This window comes from Antrostomus carolinensis, unplaced genomic scaffold, assembly GCF_000700745.2.
Source record: "Antrostomus carolinensis isolate BGI_N321 unplaced genomic scaffold, ASM70074v2 scaffold1008, whole genome shotgun sequence".
NCBI classification, from domain to species: domain Eukaryota; kingdom Metazoa; phylum Chordata; class Aves; order Caprimulgiformes; family Caprimulgidae; genus Antrostomus; species Antrostomus carolinensis.
The window spans coordinates 2,803-22,751 of record NW_010332058.1 but is presented as its reverse complement, the minus strand read 5'-3'; the positions used below and the strand labels follow the sequence as shown (position 1 = coordinate 22,751).

The window sequence follows — 19,949 nt, the reverse complement described above, 5'->3', positions numbered from 1 at the left end:
GAGGGACTTGGAGGGGTAAGGGTAAGGATACGGGTAAGGATACTATGGGTTGAGATAAAAGTGATTTAGTAATTGAAATAAAATAAAATTTAGAATAATAGTGATAACAGTAATAACAGAAAATGCAAATGCGTGATGCCCAGTGCAGTCACTCACCACCCACTGGCCGATGCCCAGCCTGTCCCAGCCAGAGATCCCGGAGCAGAGACAGTCCCCAGACCCAAACCGCAATCCTGGGGACAGCAAGAGCCCGAGTGATGCCTGAGAGCCCCCGCTTTCTGGTCACCCCTGGTTAATGTACTGAGATATGAGATGGAATATCTCATTAGCAGAGCCAAACGCCAGTTTTGGCTTTTGCTAATTACTCTGTCCCTCCCCCAGTCCTTTGCACTTGCAGACTGGCAAAACACAAAATCTTTGGACTTCTAGCAACAACTAAAATCATTAGTGTTACCAACATTCTTCTCATAACAAATCTCATACTGAGACCAAAACGCAGCACTTTCTACCTACTGAGAGGAAAATTAACTCTATCCTAGCGAAACCAGGACAGCTGCCCAGGGAAGTGGTGGGTTCACCGTCTCTGGAGGGATGTAAACGACGTGTAGATGTGGTGCTTAGGGACATGGGTTAGTGGTGGAGTTCTCAGTGTTGGGTTTTCGGTTGGACTCGATCTTAAAGGTCCATCCAAAGCAATTCCATGATTCTTTGATAAAGTAGATATTTAAATTTTAAAGATATACCTAAAGTTTTGTTGTTTAGTGTTTTGCTTTGTTGTTTGGGTTATTACTCAAATATTGGAGTATATATATATATATACATATATACATAAAGACTATTTTCCTGCAAGGGTTCTCAGGCCCTCCTCACTGTACTGCTTGGTGTTTCTGTAGAAACAAGCCATCAGGCTCTCCAGAACATGCCCAGAGTTCTCCGGGAAGTGGAGGTCTTGAAACAGGAGGCAACATTCCTGAAGGAGCAAATGATCCTCGTTAAAGAAGATATCAAGAAATTTGAAGAAGACACAGCTCAGTCAATGCAGGTCGGTTTTTGTCTTATTTAGTGTTTGTCTGCAACTTGTCAAATTCTAAAGTTTCCAGACTTGTTTGTATTCAGAAATCTTGTGAACTCGAGATAGACAAAACCACTTCTTTAACATTAATAGTAGCTCTTTCAGCCAGCTCCTTCCTCCTTGTAGCAGGCATCGTCATTTCACCCGATTTTAAAGATTCAAACCAACAATAAACTCCCATGATACAAGCATCCACGGCACCCACCTTTCGTTTCAGTGGGCAACGCTGTAATTTTTTTCCTTCAGGTCCTGGTAGAGATTGACCGGGTGAAATCTAGGATGCAGTTGGCTGCCGAGTCACTTCAGGAAGCAGACAAATGGAGCACGTTAAGCGCAGACATTGAGGAGACTCTTAAAACACAGGTAGATACCCCATTATTCTTTGTGGTCTTCACACCTTCAGCTATTCAGGGAAACTGTTTACAAGTAGGTTTTTGAAGTGACTTTAAACAACGTACCTGTTTGTAAAACGTCATTATGAAGCTGGTATTAATGCTTTGTAAGGTGATGTTCAGTAACTGGGTTGCCTGTCCCTGGTGGCAGGATGTGTCTGTGATTTCGGCCAAACTAACAAGCATGCAGAGCAGCCTGGCTATGCTCGTGGACACACCGGATTACTCTGAGAAGTGCGTGCACCTTGAGGCTCTGAAGAACCGACTGGAGGCCATGGCCAGCCCTCAGATTGTCGCTGCTTTTAACTCCCAGTCTGTAGGTCAGTAAGGCTCGGTGTCATTTACTACCAGCGCTGGGTTTATTTTCTTTAAAAAGTAAAATGCTGTTTGGGTGGGGAGTTTGTGTCCTGAAGGCTCCTGGCACTGGCTTGTGTGCTGCTTCTGGTGGAGCCAGATGCCACGAAGTGTTACGTGTCCTGGAGCTGCCTGCGGTTCAGGGCATCTTTGATTCTCCTACAGCTCAGTGTACCTGTGACCACTGTGGGAAATAAGGAAAACGTGAGCTGGTTTGATAGGCCGTGTAGGTGTGTGAAATGGAGGTGCTGAGGCAGGGCTGCCCTCCTGTCAGAGTTTAGTTATGCATGAGTCCCCTCCAGTTGGGAAGCGCTGTCAAGTCAGCAGAAGTCCTCTGGTTTTGCATTATCATAGTGCTCCTGGGCATTTCTGTTACAGCTTGGTACTGTAATGGATAAGGAAAACTTGTTTGGAAACGTTCTGAAAATAATTATTTCCTTCTAGGAAATGCTCTGGGTTTTAGCTGCCTTTAATACTAATTTGCTGGTTAAGAAGTTAAATTTATTCCTTGTGTCTGTTAGCTGCTCTTGTTTGAGTGTGGGTTTTAGGCAGTTCTTCTCCTGTTTGAGAAGATAAGCAAACAAAAGGTGAAAGTGTGTCTTTCTGTGTAGGCTGTTGTGCATATGCCCTTGAAAGAAGAATTCTCTTGCTCAGTTAGACTAATGTCCCCCCCTCAGCTTTGGGACTGACTATTATCTGTCTGTTATTTTGTTTTGTTTAGATCAGGCAAAAACGTTTGTTAAAGTCTTCACTGAAATTGATCGGATGCCCCAGCTTCTTGCTTATTATTATAAATGTCACAAGGTAAGGATTTCAATTATATTTTAATATGATGGAATAAAAGTTTGAATTCTGTCTTGGCATGGACTGTAGGGGGAGCTGCTATATCAGGTATTTTACCTTCCCTGTCTGAAGGAGGATGGAACCTGTTCTTTCCCATTTTCCATTCTCTGACTCCTCTGTCTGACTCTTAACAGTTTTGGTTACTCCCCATGTTTCAGGAGTAATTCTCCACTCGGGGCTTTGTGTTTCTTCCTGCAATAGACACAGGATACGTGCGTTCTGCTTGATTTCTCTGTGCCTTGGAGTTTTGCTTTGCTGTTCTTGGATGTGGCTGTGTCAGCAATAACTCTATTGCTGCAAGTTGCCAGCTGCTGACTTCTGTAAACTCTTTTCAGGGAAGATTAAAAGTTGGAATTCCAGACAGTTCTGTAGCCATAACCTGATCCTCAAAAGTTCTCTCATGACTGTGACTTTTGAGGATTAAGTTCAAGGCTGGGGCTTGCCAAGTATTTCAACTATTATATGTGGGGGTATCGGTTACAGTCTCATTTTATGAGTAAAATACCAATGTTAATTAAATCTTTGAATCAACTAAGAAGCCTCTAGCTTCACGCTTAAAGTCTTTTCCTTCTGTGGTGCTGAATTATAGCAACATGTTATGTTGAAATCTGGAGAGAGGAGCGAGGGTGGGCATTGTGTTTTAGCAAAGTGCTTTGCATGGGAAGTTCTTGGTTTGAAATAACCAAAGCTAGATCTGTGCACTGTCAGTTCTCCTCTTAGAATGGTTCTTGTGACCCCTGCAGGTGCAGCTGCTGGCGGTGTGGCAGGATCTTTGCCAAAGTGACTTCAGCTTAAATCGTCAGTTGACTGAACTGTATGACACGCTCCTTGGGACCTGGCACTCACAGCTTCAGTGGGCAACACAGGTGCAGTGACTGTTCAATATTGGTGCAGCGTGTGGGAGAGGATGAGATTGAGCACGCTCTCAATTCTCATAAAGCTCAGAATAGTTCATCGGTGCTCACCCCTTCAGTTCTACTCTGTGCCTTATCAGTGCAAGACAGGGCTTGCAACCTGCTTTCTGTTACTTGTCCAGCGCTCGCAGACAAGATTTGATTCCTGGTGTTCTACCAACAGCAAGGTTGCTGTGTTATTGACATTAAAGCTGCTCTATCACTTTCATCTGTATCTTAAGTTAAATCTAATTTGTTGGTGTTGTAAATGTGTTCTGTTGCAAGACATTTAAAATGCTTGAATTGCTTTATCACTTGGCCTGGACAAGACCCTCAAGGTCATATTGGGCTGATTCATGTCACTCTGTGTAAGATATCGAGGGCTTCTGCTATCGCCTATTGGAGTCCATGTGCTCGTTTTTCCTGCCAAGAATAATGTAGGATCCAAAAAAAGTTATTGTCCGTTAGTGAAAAGAAGAAATAAGTTCATATTGTTGAGCCTGTAAGAGTTTTTCATCCATGAAGGGTGAGATTCTTATCTTCATGTTACAAAGCCCAGTGCAAGTGCTAGGCCTGTACTGCAAAGGAGCTCAGTGCTTCCTTGAAATGTATTTTTTCTGCCTAATGATTCGATGTGAATTACAGGTCAGATGGCAGCTTATGTTTTAGCAGGTACTCTTTGAACTGGGGATTGTGAGGGAGAAATGGCACATGGGATGAAGCTTGTGTCACTCAGTCTCCTGTGTTGCTTCTGCTTTCTGAAGAATTCTTGGGCCTTTTTCACGCTATTCCATGTCCATGGTGACCTTGCTGCAGGAGACTCCTGGTGATCCCAGCTTTCAAAGTAAATGAGCGAGAATAGCTGACAAAAAGGTCGCAGTAAAAGGCTGTAATGCATTTTGTGCTAGTGGAGTTGAGGGTGGTGCATGTAAATAAAAGTTCTCAGCTGATCACAGTCTTTCTAGCCTTTCCAGGACTGACTTCTGCCTGTCTCACCAGTAATTTGGCTCGTGATACAATACTGTTGCTTCGTGTTTTACCGATACACGTGATTTTTCCCAACACACATGTGTAAACTGAGTGCTCTGTTTTCAAATGCCCTTTTCTGCCAAGTGGTTTTTCAAATTACTACACTGCCTGTGTTCTGCTGAATTCAGTTTTTGATCTCTACTTATCTTCTAGTTTCTTGGTTGCTGTATTCAAAGCACAGTTTCAGCGATATAATGTGTATTGACCTGGACTTCTGTAATCAGGCTGTCCTGAGTGCTAGGCCAGCGAGGTTCTTGCAGTCAATAGCAGACCTCTCGTGGTTTTTTACCCTGTGGGGGGGGTTTTCAAATTTGTTTTTGTTCCCTTTGGGTTGGGAGCTCATGTCATCTGAGCAATCTGTGATTTGCTAGTGCACAAAATGTCATCTTCTCGATCTGTCTATCACTGTCTCTCACCAGTGGGGTGAGACCTGTGCTGGGCGTGAAAAAGTCCAGGTTGGGCTGCTGCTGCTTTCTGTCCCAAGTCTCTGCTCCCTGGTTGTGGCAGCCTGCCTCTCTGCTGGCAGCATTTGCAAACCTGACTGTTCTGCCTCTTGCATCCCTCTGTTTCAGGAGCCCAGGTCTCTGTGGCAGGGGTGTAAAGGAGACTACAGTGGGCATGGTTGCCCCTGGGAAGGGGTGCTGCTGTTGCCAGCAGGGCAGCAGCACACGTTCAGGAGGGCTGAAGAAGGTATTGGCCTCTGGACAGACAAGACCTGCTCAGTTTGGAGTGGGACTGTCTGTCATTGTCACTGCTGAGGCAATGACATGTGGTTTGTACCTTGTGGGGCTCTCTGGAAGCTCTCTGCTGCCTGTCGTGTTCCTCGGAGATAACCTGCTTTTGCTAGTAGCTTTTCTGTTACCACAGGTTTTCAAGAACCCCCATGAAATTGTGACTGTACTGTTGATTCAAACTCTGGGGGCGTTGGTGCCTTCCATCCCTGTCTGCCTCAGCACTGCCCTGGAGAGAACGGGCCAGGAAACCAAGCTGAATAAGCTGCTGGAGCTCTACGATGCCACCGTCCACTTCGCAAAAGGGCTGGAAGTAGCCATGCTGCCAAACCTGAGTAAGGCTCTTGCACCAAATTTTGTCATTCTGTTCTCTCACCTCCTTTGTAAAGTTCTGTTGCAGGGTTTTGTTTAATTTCACGTGGAGGGAGGGATTATCTCTGCCACAGTGTTGACCAGTTACGTGGCATTTGCACCTCTGTGTGTGTGTGTATGTGTGTATATCTTACACTAAAGATGTTGACACAATACTGAATGAGTTTACTGAAGCAGATCTGTTCTGAGCTTGCTTCTTGTCTTGGGTAAATAATACTTAGTACTTTTTCTTTTACAAGCATTAGTATTTCTTCTGTCTAACAGATGAAGAAATGTCTCTAGGGAAGCTATCTGTGAAACCCATTGTGAAAGATCACAAACCATAAAAGTTGAGGAGTTTCCTGGAATTAAGTCACACCTTACTAAACAAGAGAAAACCTGCTTGAAAGCTGCATCCATTGGATGCTTAAATTTAATTTTGTAGCTTTTCTGTTGCTACTAGCTTATGTTTTCATCAAGTGAAAATCTGGGGCCAAATATTATTTCTGAACTGTTGGTAGTTTATTCCCTAGCAGCATCCTCAGTGTTTGATTCAAAATCTAACCTATACTTTCCTTACCCTGTGATGTTTGTCATCTCATTGTGGTCATGGCTTGATGAATAATTTCCTCAAGTAGTAGCACCACAAAGTAGTGAGGTGCTGTGTTTACACAGGTTTATGCCTGACTTGAACTGTTGGCTATTTATAGTCCTTTATTAATCTGGTAGGGCCCCTTCAAAGGCCAGGTATGGGAAAATCCTGAATTAAAGCTAATGGAGCATTCCTAATGCTGTGTTTCCTGTGTTTGGTTCCTCATAACATTGTCTTGAGCTACTTAAACCCAGATTCTTACTTGATCATTTAAATTATGATTACAATTTCAGGAAGCATGACTGTCATTGTGTCTGGTTTTGTTGTCTTTGAGATTGCATACTCCTGTCAGTCATTTTCTGTCCCTGTCTCAGATTAATTTGTAGTTTGTAATAGAAATGATTAAAAAGAACTTGGAAAAACAATGTCAAATTCTAGAAGATGATGAGATAGGAAGACTGCTGTTGAACAGTATCCTTTTAACACACTATCCGAGTGTGTTAAAAAAAAAAAAATCTTTATTTTAATCTCTTTTGCTGTGGGTTAAGATGTTTTGGAGGAGAAATACCTCAAGAATGGAAAGACCAGGTGACTCAGCAGAACTGGGTCAAACCAGTTCCTACATATGTGTACGTGAGGGGAGGGTTCAGTTCTGATTCATAGGATAACTCAGGTTGGAAGGGACCTTGGGAGATGATCTAGGCCAACCTCCTGCTCCAAGCAAGGTCCGCTATGAGGTCAGACCATGTTACTCAGGATGTTGTCCAGTCTGATCTTGAAAACGCCCAAGGATGGAGATAGCCCAGGCTTTGGACAACCTGCTCCATTGCTTCTCTGTCCTTAGGGCATAAAAGCTTTTACTTATATCCAGAATTCAAAGTAATTCTGGTTTGCTGCTAGTTTGAGTTTGGCAAAGCTTCACAGTACCAGCTAGTGTCCAGTTCTGATTTGAGAAATAATCATTCAGACCTGGTTTTTGTTTGGCTTTGCAGCTCCCTGCTCACCCAGATGGCACTGAGATGCTAAACTCGTGGTTCACGTTCAGCTCTGGTTGATGAGCACTGTGAAATAGTAGTGCTAATTGAATTGAGTTAGTGTTGACTATTTTAAGTATGAACCAGGTTTTCTGATCAGTGAGGATTGCCTCTGTTTTAGTTGTGGGAGTAATGTGTTTCATTTCTCAAGTGGTTTCAATACCTTCCTTCTACTGTAGGCTGGAATGTTTAGTAGATTTTTGTCACCTAGGTTGTTTTGGAGCAGGGAGTCATAATTTTCTTGAGGCACTTCTTGAGGTAGAGCATCTTGCTTTTAGGAAGCAGTTAGAGATAATAACCTTGTTTTTTTTTAAAAAAAAAATCAAATCTATATAGTTGAGACTTAAAGCTGTTGGGCAGCATTCCAAGGCTGTGTAGGCAGCGTGCTCTAGTTGAAGAACTGCTGCGTGTTGTTTGAAACAAGGTTTTTAGCAGCAGGTTCATCTGCTTGTAGACTAAATGTCTGTTTCGTTGTAGAGGAGCAGAACCTGGTAAAAGTGATGGAACTGGTGGAAGCAGTGTATGGTCCATACAAGCCCTATCAACTTGAGTATGGAGACCTGGAAGAAGAAAATCTCCTCATTCAGATCAGTGCGGTGCCCTTGGTAACGTCACAGTCTTTGTTCAACTACGCAGGGAGAGGCTTGAAGCATCTACTAAATACAAGGGTCTTTGCCATAGTTATTGCTCACTTTCCTCCGCTCATTTATTGGTAATCCTTCCTGTTTGCAGTCTGTTTTGATACTGTTAAGTAAATTTTGTTTAAGAAATAAAGTTCAGGTTGGAGATAACTCCTTTCTTCTGCTCCTTCACCCAGTAACCAGCTGTGTGGATCTGCTGGAGAAAGACTTTACCAAAATATTTATATCCACCAAGAGACTGCTTCAGGTTCAATAGAATTTATTAGGAGCAAGATTGGCGGGAGGAAAGTCCTTTTTGTGGAACATTCTGTTGTTGACAGAACTGTTTTTCCTTGAAGACCTGGTAAAGACAGGATTTGATAACCTGACTGCTGTTAACAGGCACCCTGCAGGAGGGTGGAAGTAACCAGTGTTGTCCCATAAGTTTGTCACAAGATTGGGGGATACTGAGAGAGCACTGTGCTACACAGATGTCTTCTTTAATTCCTGGACATTCACTGAAAGAAGAGTCAGGCTCAACTTTGTCATTGTTGATATTTAGGAGCATTGGGAAGTAATTGACTGTGTCCAGGAACTGAACCATTCGGTCAACAAACTCTTCATTCTGGCTTCTGGAGCCGTCGACAACTGCATTAAGCTCACTGATGGACTGGGAGTGTGCGGGCTCCTCAAAGCCCTGAAAGCTCTGTTCACAAAGTAAGGTGCTTCTAGTTACACTGCTGCATTTATCCTAAGGGAGTAGCAAGTATTCGGTTTGTGGCCAAGGGCTGTATGAAAAATGGCTGAGAGCAGAGAGTATCTGTAACTGCAATATGAATCATCTGATACTCCCTCCTGCCATTTCATTCAGGCTGTGACTGTTTCTTAGGGGCAAAATGGGAGTTTTTTATGGCTAAATGGAAGGCTTTTCTTGGCTGTTTTCTCTTCTGATTGGACTGAATTTTCATTTTTAATAAATACTTTTGGAGGGAAAAATGTGTCCTGAAACAGAGTAAGACAAAGACAAATTAGGCTGATGGGAGTAGAACTCAGCCAGGAAGTGTATACTTACTGGGACCAGTGACCTCGCATTCAGGTTCTACCCGCGAGATAGTGAGTGAGGTTCACTGTGAGATCTTCAGGTATCACTGACAGCTTGCTTAGATCACATTCCAGTACTGATTACCTACTTATGCTTTCCTGGTATCGAAAGAGCTGCTCACAAGGTATAAATCAAACTGTTACCTTGCTGCCCTGTGAGGAAGAGGGAAGAGGAAAGCACACTTCTCTGATCTCACCTTCTTTATAGGCAATTACATAGCAGTGTGCATGCCTCCAGCTTATTTAAGGGCGTTATTTAAAAAAAAAGGGGGTGTGTGTAAAACAAAATGTTCTCCTTTTTATCCATGTTCTCATCTGGGGAGCAGCTGAGAAAGCAAATTCATTAGATTGTTGTCACTGTGTTCCTGGAGTAAGGGCCAAGTGATGTTGGAGTAGCAGTAGCCTTATAAACCTTTTCTGGTCTTTCCTAGATGTGATTAGTGTAGTGGCAACAAAAACGTCTTGCTCATACCTTCTCGTGGGAGTGGAGAGTTCCTGGTAACCCATATGCAACAAATTAAAGTATAGCCACACAGCACCTGTTATTCTGAGTTTCTCCTTGTCTTCCAGTGTAGGCTTGAGTGGGCTGTGACTGATCAGTTCTTCACATTCATGTGTTCAGACTGGAATCAGTGTCTCTTCTGAACCCCTCTTCTTTTAATATTTCTGATCCTCAAGTGGCCCCTGTAGGGGCCTGAGTGAGCGAATCGCAGGACACGCAGTGACGCTGCTCTCCAGCCTGTTCTCTTCTGCTGGTGCTTATCTCATCTCCGTTTCTCATTCCAGGTACACATCTGACTTTACAAATACATTGCAGTCTATACGAAAGAAATGTAAACTGGATGATGTCCTGTCAGATTCCCTTTTCCAGGAGGACTGGACTGCGTTCCAAAACTCTGTCCGGTAAAGGGGATGGGGTTTTTTTTCTGGCTCGGAACTGATTTTTGTATCGAAGTTGGAAGGAAATTACTTGGGGTCAGTTTACACAGGTTCTTAGTGCAGAGTGCAGGGCTGTGCCCACTTAGCTGCAGCACTGCTGGGAGCATTGGTGTTAGTGACTGGGTTTTGGGTTGCTGCTGGTACAGTGAGTGCTGTGAGACTCCCCACCCTGTCTGGGGCAAGACTCCATGTCATATCACTTGAAATATCAACAGCTCTTTGAATTTTTCCCAGTGACACTGAGCTGGCCTTAGCCATGATGACAAGAAGTAACATGGGGATGCAACTTGGGCAAAAAAAATCAGTGTGTTATCAAATGGATGCAGAGTTAATAGCCAAATTAACTCTGGACAGATGTGTCCCCTGTGGGCTGTGGTTTGGTTATTGCATTTCATAATTACTTGACACGTGTCTAAGGTGAGTTGTATTGGGGGGGTCTGGCATTGTCTGCCTCAAATCTCACAGCATGTGTTTTTGTCTTGTTCTTTCCCAGGATAATTACTACTTGTGGTGAGCTCCTTCGTCAGTGTGGAGACTTTGAGCAGCAACTGGCCAACAGGTGAGCATTGCTGAACTTAATTCATGACCTGTCAACAGAGGCACCAAGCTGAAAGAAAACAAACCCCAAGGTGCTTTTGTTGTGTAGACCATGGAGGGGAAAGCAGAGCCACTGATTTCCCCCCAGTGCCCCTGCCCATCTTTTGAAGTGTCAGAGATGGGTCACAGACTGTTCCACTCAGTTGTGTGCCCCAGGACAGTCACAAGGATCCTTTTTCTTGGATGCCTGGCTGGGCATCAAACGGACTGCCAGATTGGGGTCAGGAAGGAATTTTCCACCAGATCAAATTGGCAAGATTCTCACCTCCCTTGTGACATGGGGCATGAATCATTTGCTGAAATGAATCTAGGTGTGCCTCAACTGATCGATTCCTTGTAACTTGAGGAGTGTCAAGCACAGGCAGCACGTAGATCTTTTGTTGTTTGTAAGCAGTGCACTGTTCTGCCTCTTGTACGTTAGTCTGACTTGAGTGCCCGTGCTTTGTGTAGGACACAGTGGCCTGCAGTGCACAGGAGGCTGGGTTTGTTCCGTATTTGCTGGATGTTCTGAAAGCACAATCCTCTCTTTTTCATCTCAATATTTTTGCAGTTTTGAGTTGCACAGTAGATGTGAGAGTTGGCTGTAATTAGTGGCTGCCACCAATGCTGTCTCTCCCATTAATTAACATAAAGGTAGTGTTGCTCCTTGGACCAACATGACAACAGTAGTGCTGGTTTCAGAGGATTTTGCTGGTGACTTTTGTGTACTTGTTTTCAGGATTTTTTCAACTGCTGGGAAGTATCTCTTGGACTCCTACAGCCCTTGTAGTTTTTCTGGCTTTCAGGATACCAGTTCAGCAGAGAAGAAGAGCTCTGTAAAGAATCCCTGGCAGGAATACAATTATCTTTTGAAGGAGAATCCATCTGAGTATGCCAGCCTTATGGAAACACTTTACACTCTAAAGGTAGCTTGGGTGCCTGGGAGAGCCTGCCTCTGTCACAGGATGCTGTTGGGCCCACATTTGGTAGATGAGACCTGGATTACCCCTACAGCCTGATTACTCTTCATCCTGAGCTGCAACCTTTTGATGGGCTATGTTCCAAGTCTACCACAGAGACACTGATTGATCTGCTGAGAGATGAAATGTCCAAGCCCAGGAAGACTGGGCTCATTCCATCTCTCCCCAGATCCTGACTGTGTTTTGTTTTGCCCTTACCAGTTCAGATGAGGGAGATTTTGTCACATAAAGCATTGGGCAGCTTGTGTTGGAGCCATCTCAAATTCTAGAGGCCGCATACTGGTTTCTCCAGACTTTCTTTGCCACTTAAGCTCTGCTGCCATATCCATTCTGAAATATAATTCTGCAGGATCATTCATGCATGCATCTGTGAACAGGGTAGAATGGCTCTACTTATCTTCTTGTGGATCTAAGTTATGTTTGCCATTGTCGGTCACATGTAGTAGTGAAGTCAAGGTGAATTCTGCCTCTTGTTTCCTCAGAATGTTTTATTTCTTTTGCACTTAATTCACCTGCAGTGTGTACAGCTCTGCCTTCAGTGTTGTGTTTCACTTTAAACCTTTGCTAAATAGTCAAGTTCCACAGCTGCCCTTCATGTAAAACTGTTGCTTAATTCCAGTGAGTTGTGCCCTTTGAGTAGAAGGCAGTTTTGCCATCTTCTCTGCAAGTTTCTCAGTATCTAACCTGTATTGGTCCCTGGCATGGCTGGAATGTGGTGCTGATTCTTTGTTCTGCATTTCAGGGAGCAGTGAGCAGTTTGTCTTAAGTAACTGGTTGGAATAGGGCATCCCAAAGGAAACAAGCTGTGGTGTTGCAGAGGAAAGCTCTGTTGTATTCGGATGGCTAATAAAGACCTCTTGAAGAATGTCAACATAGCTTCTCTGTGGTCAGTTTAATGACTTCTCTGTGTAAACATTTTCCTATGTCTCTGTGTGTGTTAGGAAAAGGGTACGAGTAACCACAACCTGTTGTCTTCATCACGATCTGCCCTAAGCCGCCTCAACCAGCTGGCACACCACTTGGCTTTTGATTCTGTTTTTCTTCGTATCAAACAACAACTCTTACTCGTTTCAAAGATGGAGGTGAGTAATGGGTACATCGATCTGATCGGAACTGGCACGCTTTACCCGTGGGATCCCTCAGAGTGAAGTACCTCTCAATGTTGCTTACCTTTCTCCTTTTCAGAATGTTTCCCTCTGGTATCACATTTCTTCCATGAGCTACAGTCAGTGGACAAGTTTACCTCCCTTCATCCACAGCATTTGCAACAGAGTGCTCTGTGTGCCAGCTCCAATGTTTGTTTGAGATGTTGCTTTTTAAACCAGTGTGACATGTATTTCCCACAGGGAGCTGGGTGGAAAGGATGTGCATGTTTTGGGCCTGAGGGAGAGCAAGAGAAGCAGTTTTCAGTCTGTGTTCTGCTTTCTAGAAGTCCTTGCTGGGTGACCCCTTCCTAGAATACCAATAGACTTCATGCTCTAGAAAGTCATGGATTCATTCTGCACTTTTTGCCTTGCAGAGTTGGAATTCTGGTGGCATCGGTGAGACCCTGACAGATGACCTGCCAAACTTCAGCCTGACTCCTCTGGAATATATCAGCAATGTAAGAGCATGCAAGTAGTTACTGGAAGCCCAGTGCTGGGGGAATCTCTTCTGTGTTTCCCCAATTTTTTTGTAAAATCATAATATTTGTTAAAATTGTTACATGATGCTGATAGATGCTGTCAGTGGCCCTGCCCTCATCAGCTGGGTTGTGCCACTTTTTGTAGCTTTTGTGAAATCCCTGTCAAGTTCTGGAGTAGTAAAAAAATGTTGGGAGCACAAGGAGAGGTTCTTCCTGTTGAACTGCACTATTTACAGTCTTAACTCTCCTAATGGGATGGGAAATGCCCACTTATGTTTGTCGGGGAGAATACTGAGCATGTCTTCATAATGCAGCCCATGTAGCCTCGAATTCCCTGCAGTGTGTGTTTGAGTGATTTAATCATACTGTGAAGTTAAGTCTTGAGCTCTTACCCTTCTAATCCCCTTGTGACTCCCTGGTTTCTCTTTCTGGTGGAATAACAATGAAACCTTTCTGGCAGTGGGGTGTCTGAGAAGAGGAGGAGAGTGAGCTGTTCATTCCTTCTGGCTAGCGCTGCTCAGTTCGGTGCTGCTGAACAGCACTGATTGCTCTCCCAGTCTCCTCGCTGGTGTTGCAAGTTGCTGCCAAATTTGAAGTTCAGATAGTAATATTATTTGCTATTATTATCTCAGTGCAAAGTATAATTTGATAAGCAAGTTTTTTCTGTTACTATCATTCTGTGCATCACACAGGGAGCAAATTTTTCAAGGACAGGCTGCAACCAAAAGCTTTTAATATTTTAGTTTCCTCTGGCTTATGGGCCTACAAACTGCTCTTCTCTGCTTTTAAAGCTGTAAAAAAAAATAAAGTAAATGTATAGAAATGGGTAGTCAGTCAATTTGTGTGTTAATTTTATCGTGGGTGGTTTGAATTTAGCTATCTGAGAGACTTTTATGAGGTTTAGAAAGCGTGTGGGCAGTATATCAGGTAAAACTTCAAGGAGAGGTTGCTACTGAATTTCTAAGTAGCTTTCTAATTAACACAGCTCACCAGGAGAGATGTGCACGGTTGGTAAGAGGCTGAATCTGCTCACCTGCCACTTTAGCTGAAAGTTAAAACTGAGGTGTGTGTGGTTGTTGCTTGATTCTGTGAGGAATCAAAGGACATTTCTGCCTGTCCAAAGCAAAGAGGAACTTCAGTAAATTTCAGATACAAAGCATTTGTTTTCTGATATCTTTTCAGATCTACCCTTTACCCTGCTGCTGAGTGATGGGTGGGCCAAGACTGAGCCAAGAGTTTCTCTTGGGTAGTCTTGAAATAACACGACAGCATTTTGCAGTAAAATTGAAAACTAAAAAACTGTAGTACAGTTTAGAGACAAACTGGTGTGGTGTATGTGCTGTGCAGAAGAAAAAGCAGGTGATGTGAGCTCGGGAAGAAGCTCTTAATGAGCACGCTCCGTAACGGAGAGGCACGGTACTCTGAACGGTACCTGCACGTAGGAAGATCCTCTGTAGCAGCAGGTAACCACTTTATAAACAGTGCAGTGTTATTTGTGTGCCTGAAGTTCGTGTACAAATGTAGCTCGTGTACAAATTTGTGAGCACGGTCCCTGTTTGGGAGTGATACGTTTCTCTAATTCATTATTATATTGTCACTCGAATCCATGTTTCCTCTTCTGTGGTTTTGTTGGTTCAGTCTCTTAGATTCTGCTCTAGAAAACAAATTGCTGGGAACCCTCCAGAGATCAAAGTTTTCTTGGAGTAACAGTTCTCTGTACAGGTTTTTCTTAACATGATTGTTTCAGGGGCTGGTTCTCCGACCTTGTGAAAAATTATTTCTTGTACAAAGCATAACGATGTGCAAGAGACTGTTTCTAACATGTAGGTTAGTGAGTTGCTGTCAGGCTCAGCTTTCTGCTCTCTGGTGTCAATTACTGCAGTTGACTTTTTTCTCTAGCAGAGTATTTGCTTCACATTTGTTCAGTGACTCAGCTCTTTGTGATTTTATTCTAGATTGGGCAATATATAATGTCGCTTCCTCTCCACCTTGAGCCATTTGTTACTCAAGAGGATTCTGCTTTGGAACTGGCATTACACGCTGGAAAACTGCCTTACCCCCCAGAACAAGGTAGGGTGAAGCCAAAGAATTAAAGTGTCTGGGGCAAAGCTTTCACGTTTTGATGTTAGGTGGATGTGATGTGTTATGGTAACAGAGCTGTTTGAGATCCATTTCCTGTTCTCTAGTCCTGCTGTTTCTTCCAAGAGTCTCTTGCTAATACCTGGGGGGAGCATCTAAATAATGAGTAAAATTTTTTTCAGTCTCATTCAAACCAGAAGCTTTAGCTTGCTCTGTTTAAGTTTAGAGTTCATTAAAACTGTGACTTGGGTGCAGGGTCTGAAGTATTACTGTTCCAGACTTGGAGCAGTATTTAATATCCTGGGTACAGGGAGCGAACAGGAGGTGCCTGGGGTCAGTTCCCAAACTCTGAAGGGAACCGCTGAACCACCTAGCCTGAAAGACTTCTCAAGTTAGCTTTTGTGGCTTCTGCTCCCTGTCAGCCTGTCCGTTGGAGAACAGTTCACAGAGCATCTTGGACTGTCTAACAGCTTGCTGAAGGGCGAGTCTTGCTCCAGCTTTGCACTCCTGCCCTCTCCTTTGTGCTGGTTCCACAGTAGGGCTGTTTCCATTCATTAACCTCACAGGAAAATACTCACTTTTTTCTTTTTCTGGCCTAGTTTCTCTCAAAAACATGTCAGGAAAGTGATTTAAATCAACTTCCTGAGAGCTCTACTATGCAATAGAGCTGGCAGGAGCACATAGCAAGGAATAGGCAGAGAGGAAGCTTGTGACCACGTTTGGAAGCAGTGAGTTGTTAGGCTGGCAGCCCTCTTGTGTAATGTCTGCATCTACTGAAGAAAACAACCCTGTGTCAGTGATGGTACAGCGTATTCTTTCTCCCAGATGATAACTAAGTGGGGATGTTTGCAACAACTGCTGGCGGGAACTAACCTGGTATGAAGCTTTCCAGCTTCAGACCCTAGTGAAACTGGAGAGAACATCTCAGAAGCTTAACTTTACACGAATCACTTGTACTATAAAATACGCAGTCGTCCCATGGCCTCCAGCCCCTTCATTTCTTGCTAGAAAGAGAGAGGCCCCTGAGCTCCTTTTGCAGGAACAGATATTTGTTCTCAAGCAGGATAGTAATTTTCCTCTTCCCCTGTGACAAAGGTTAGGAGCCGCGGTCAGAAACTGGTCTGCTGCCCATCTTGTTTGGACGGGTTGTGCATCTTTGGGAATTTCTTTTCTTAAGGGTCCGACCATGTGTTCTAGTCTCCATAGTCAGGTTCTTGCTCAGTAAGGACACAGTTCTTGAATGCTGACCACTTCATTTAAATTCTTTTTTCATCCTATATTAACTCCAGCTGAGAAATCATTAGAGCTCCACTGCTACTTCCCGTGCTGCCCGAGCCTTTAGTGATTAGATACCAGCCACAATCATTAAACCCCCTCTGCTGAAGGAAGCGCAGTGTGTGCTGTGGGCTCTTCAAAACTTGCTCCTCAGGATGCACTGAGGAGTTCTTTCTGCATGTTGTTCCTTAATTTCTTGCAGCAAGCTGAGTTTTGGCTTACGTTCCTCCTTCAGGTGCTGTCCTTACCTGTTGTGTCATTAATCCTGCTGCAGTTAACAACAGTAGCTACATAAAGCTGCCCAGCAGGTTGGCAGCGCACTGTGATTTGCTGTGGTTAATCTCTTCTCGGTGTTTATTTCCACTGACAATCGAGGAAGTGCACAGCTTGGTATTTATAGTCTTCCTGTAGCCCTCTGAAAATACACTCTTTAGGTTTTTGCATTACTTATTTTGTGATCTTAAAGCTTTTACATGTTTAATGTAAACCGGGACAGTAGGTCATTAATTTTCAAAACACTGATGAACACAGGGCTTGAGCAGAACCCTGTGAATCCTTGTCATTGCAGTAGTTTGTAATCCTGTAGAACGTGCCAGGCAGTGCCCCTGATCCCAGCTGATCACCTGTCAGCCCTTCAGAAATTACTTACCTGGAAAAGTAATAGAGGGAAGTAAAGTGGTTTGGGTCTTGAGCTAACTCAGTGTTGTGTAGTGTCAGGGGGATATGTAACTGCCTTGGCAACTCTAAAAACAGGTGGTAAGCTCTGAATCCTAATGCATACCTTAATGTCCTGTTGAGAAATAGTCAACCATTGATGAATTAACCAGCAAATGCAAGTGAGTGAGACTGCTGACAGCTAACGAGAGTTCTCTGTCCAGGAGATGAACTGCCTGAGCTGGACAACATGGCTGACTACTGGCTGGGCTCCATTGCCAGGGCGACGATGCAGACTTACTGCGAGGTCATCCTGCAGATACCAGAGCTCACGGTGCATTCCACAAAGCAGCTTGCTACAGACATTGGTAAGCTCAGTGCACACCTTGTCCTGACAACTGTTGCTGTAGCACATGGGCTGCTTCGACATTGCATTAGGTTTGAAGATACTGCTGTGTGGGTTTCTCCTTTAATCGTGAGCATGTTGATCTGATACCCGGTGTGATGGAGTGGTCACAGCTTCTCTTCTGCAGAGGGTTCTGTCACATCCCTCTTGGAGGGAGGGGTGATTTTCTGGTAGGTACTCCTGCTTTGAATATCCCCTAAAAGCCTTCTAAAGTAATTGTGGGGCGCTTGACCAGCATCCTTTTTAAAAAAATCTATAGGATCAGCTTCCCTGCATGGTGAACTTACAGTCCTGCAGCTCTGGAGGTGCTGGGTGACTAAAGTTACTTGCAACATGGAGAAATTTTCAGCAGCAAAAGGGGAGATAGTTGGCACGTGTTGTTCATCTCTGAACAACAGCGAATGACTGAGGGAGGACTGAGAAGGTGTTGGGGAAGGTGTTTCTGCAGGATATGGAGGAGATGGGTTTTTCTTATCTGAAGCTAATGAGAGTGTCACCAAGAGACCACTACAGCCATTGTAAATGCCAGTTAGTCCTTTTCCTGCTGTAAATCATGGATGCTGACTTCCCCATGGCCAAGCTCAAAAATAAGGATACAGACAGTATCTCCTCCTCAGCTGGGCTCGGGGTGTGCCTGGATGCCAGTGAACTCGGCCTGAATCTTTTTTCTTTTTTTTTTTTGTCATTGCTTTAAGACAAGCCAGTGGGTTAGAGGCTGGTTGCTCAGCATTCTCTCTGCCATCCTCAATTTCCCAACTGACTTTGAATCAGTGAGCTGGAACTCCCTCCTGCCTCCACAGCCATTCACCTCCGCAGAACTCCCCAGCTTTGTTGCAAGCTCTTTGCCTTTGAAAGTGTGATTGTGGTCCTTTATCTGTGACCATGGTGACTGACCACCCCGAGGGTGTTGTGTGGGGCAGGATGTGTCTCAGTCCTCTGAACAAAGCAGACGGTTCTCTGTGTGCAAGAAGCCAGAAGCACGCGCCAGTCAGTGCAGTTAGATTCCAAACACACTGTCATTACACACGTGGTTTTGAGCTGGCAGTGACAAGATTCTACTGTCGTGAGGAATGGAGAGTAACTTCCATTTGCACAGTGTCTGTCCTTCATCTTACAGATTATCTAATAAACGTGATGGATGCCCTCGGCCTTCAGCCATCGAGAACACTGCAAAATATTGTAACTCTGTTGAAGGCAAAACCAGAGGACTACCGGCAAGCCGCGAAAAGCGTCCCCCGCAGAATGGCCAGCAGCATCGCTGCCATGAGGGGCCTGGAGTGTTAGCTGCCCCCTCCCTGCTGCTGGACACTCCTCGAGGGCTGGACTCTCTGGGTTGGTTTTATTTCCCTGTAAACTTTGCAAGGACAGTGAAGATGTCTCAGGGGATTAGAGGAATTTATTTCTGAATAACTTTTAATAAATGTCTTTGTCTAGGAAAAGCTTGTTCCATCTTTAGAAATGAGGAAAATTGTCCTACAGCCAAATTTACCAAAAACTGTTGGGATGACCTGGAGTGGGCTGAGCTGACTGAAAATGTTCTGTCGGTTGCTGGAGAGTTCATGCTTCATGGCAGTGAGATGACTGTCTTTTTCAGAAAGTTCAATCAATTCTGAACCTAAAATTATGGGGTAGGTGCAACAAAGATCAACTGATTGGAAGCTCTTCTACCTGGAGCGATGGTCCTTGCTCAAGTCTGTCATTATTCACAGTCCAGAAGGCAGTCTCATCGCTTAGCAGATGAAGCATGATCCAGCTCAGCCCTGCGAATAAAACCAGTTTTGTAGGCAGTTCCTTGTACAATTAACGTATTCTAGTGAAAGCTGCAAAGTTTATAAGAGATTTAATGAAGGTGGTGTTTTCTTGTAAAATTTATTAAAGCTGGATATATATATCTTTGTAAAACAACTCATCCAGCCTCAGTGTGCTTCCAACACTCCCACAGGTTTTTTTTCTTAGGAGAAAATTGCACAGAATACAGAAAGGTCCCAAAATGCATCTGTGTGAGACGGTACTGGATAAAACCTCACATGCAAGCTCTTACGTTCTGGAGCTGAAAAACATCTTTCTTCCCCTTATCTGTGTCTGCTTCTGCAGGTTTCTCCTTCTCTTCACCACCAGATGCCTTCGTGGAATAGTTTCCAAGTGTCCATGTCTCTGCCTCTTTCCTTAGCTCGGTTCAGGCTGCTCTCGTCAGCATTTCGCCTGACCTACAAATCATAGAATCATAGAATCCTCCTGTTGTCTTTGCTTTTTGGCTGTTTTTTTTTTCACTGGCAGCCTCTGTCTTTTGGGCAACTCTTCTTGTCCTGCTTTTGGGACTCGTTAGGCTGATACGTTCTCCCCTGGGTGGCTGTGTGCTTACCTGCCAAAGCTGCCTCTCTTCTGGGCAGTCCCATGTCTGCTT

At 44.1% G+C, this 19,949-nt stretch overlaps 1 protein-coding gene across 1 annotated transcript; it reads left to right on the top strand.

Moving 5' to 3' along the window:
* Positions 1–893: 893 nt before the first annotated feature.
* On the top strand, positions 894–18,984 carry COG7 (component of oligomeric golgi complex 7; the record flags this gene model as incomplete). The annotated part of the gene is made up of 16 exons (XM_010173341.2): positions 894–1,042; positions 1,319–1,435; positions 1,616–1,784; positions 2,540–2,622; positions 3,405–3,527; positions 5,451–5,649; positions 7,769–7,896; positions 8,474–8,628; positions 9,799–9,915; positions 10,445–10,510; positions 11,267–11,453; positions 12,449–12,589; positions 13,027–13,110; positions 15,087–15,201; positions 17,364–17,507; positions 18,663–18,984. Coding segments are annotated over 16 exons (2,144 nt in total), but the record flags the coding sequence as incomplete, so codon positions are not given.
* Between the last annotated feature and the right edge of the window lie 965 nt (positions 18,985–19,949).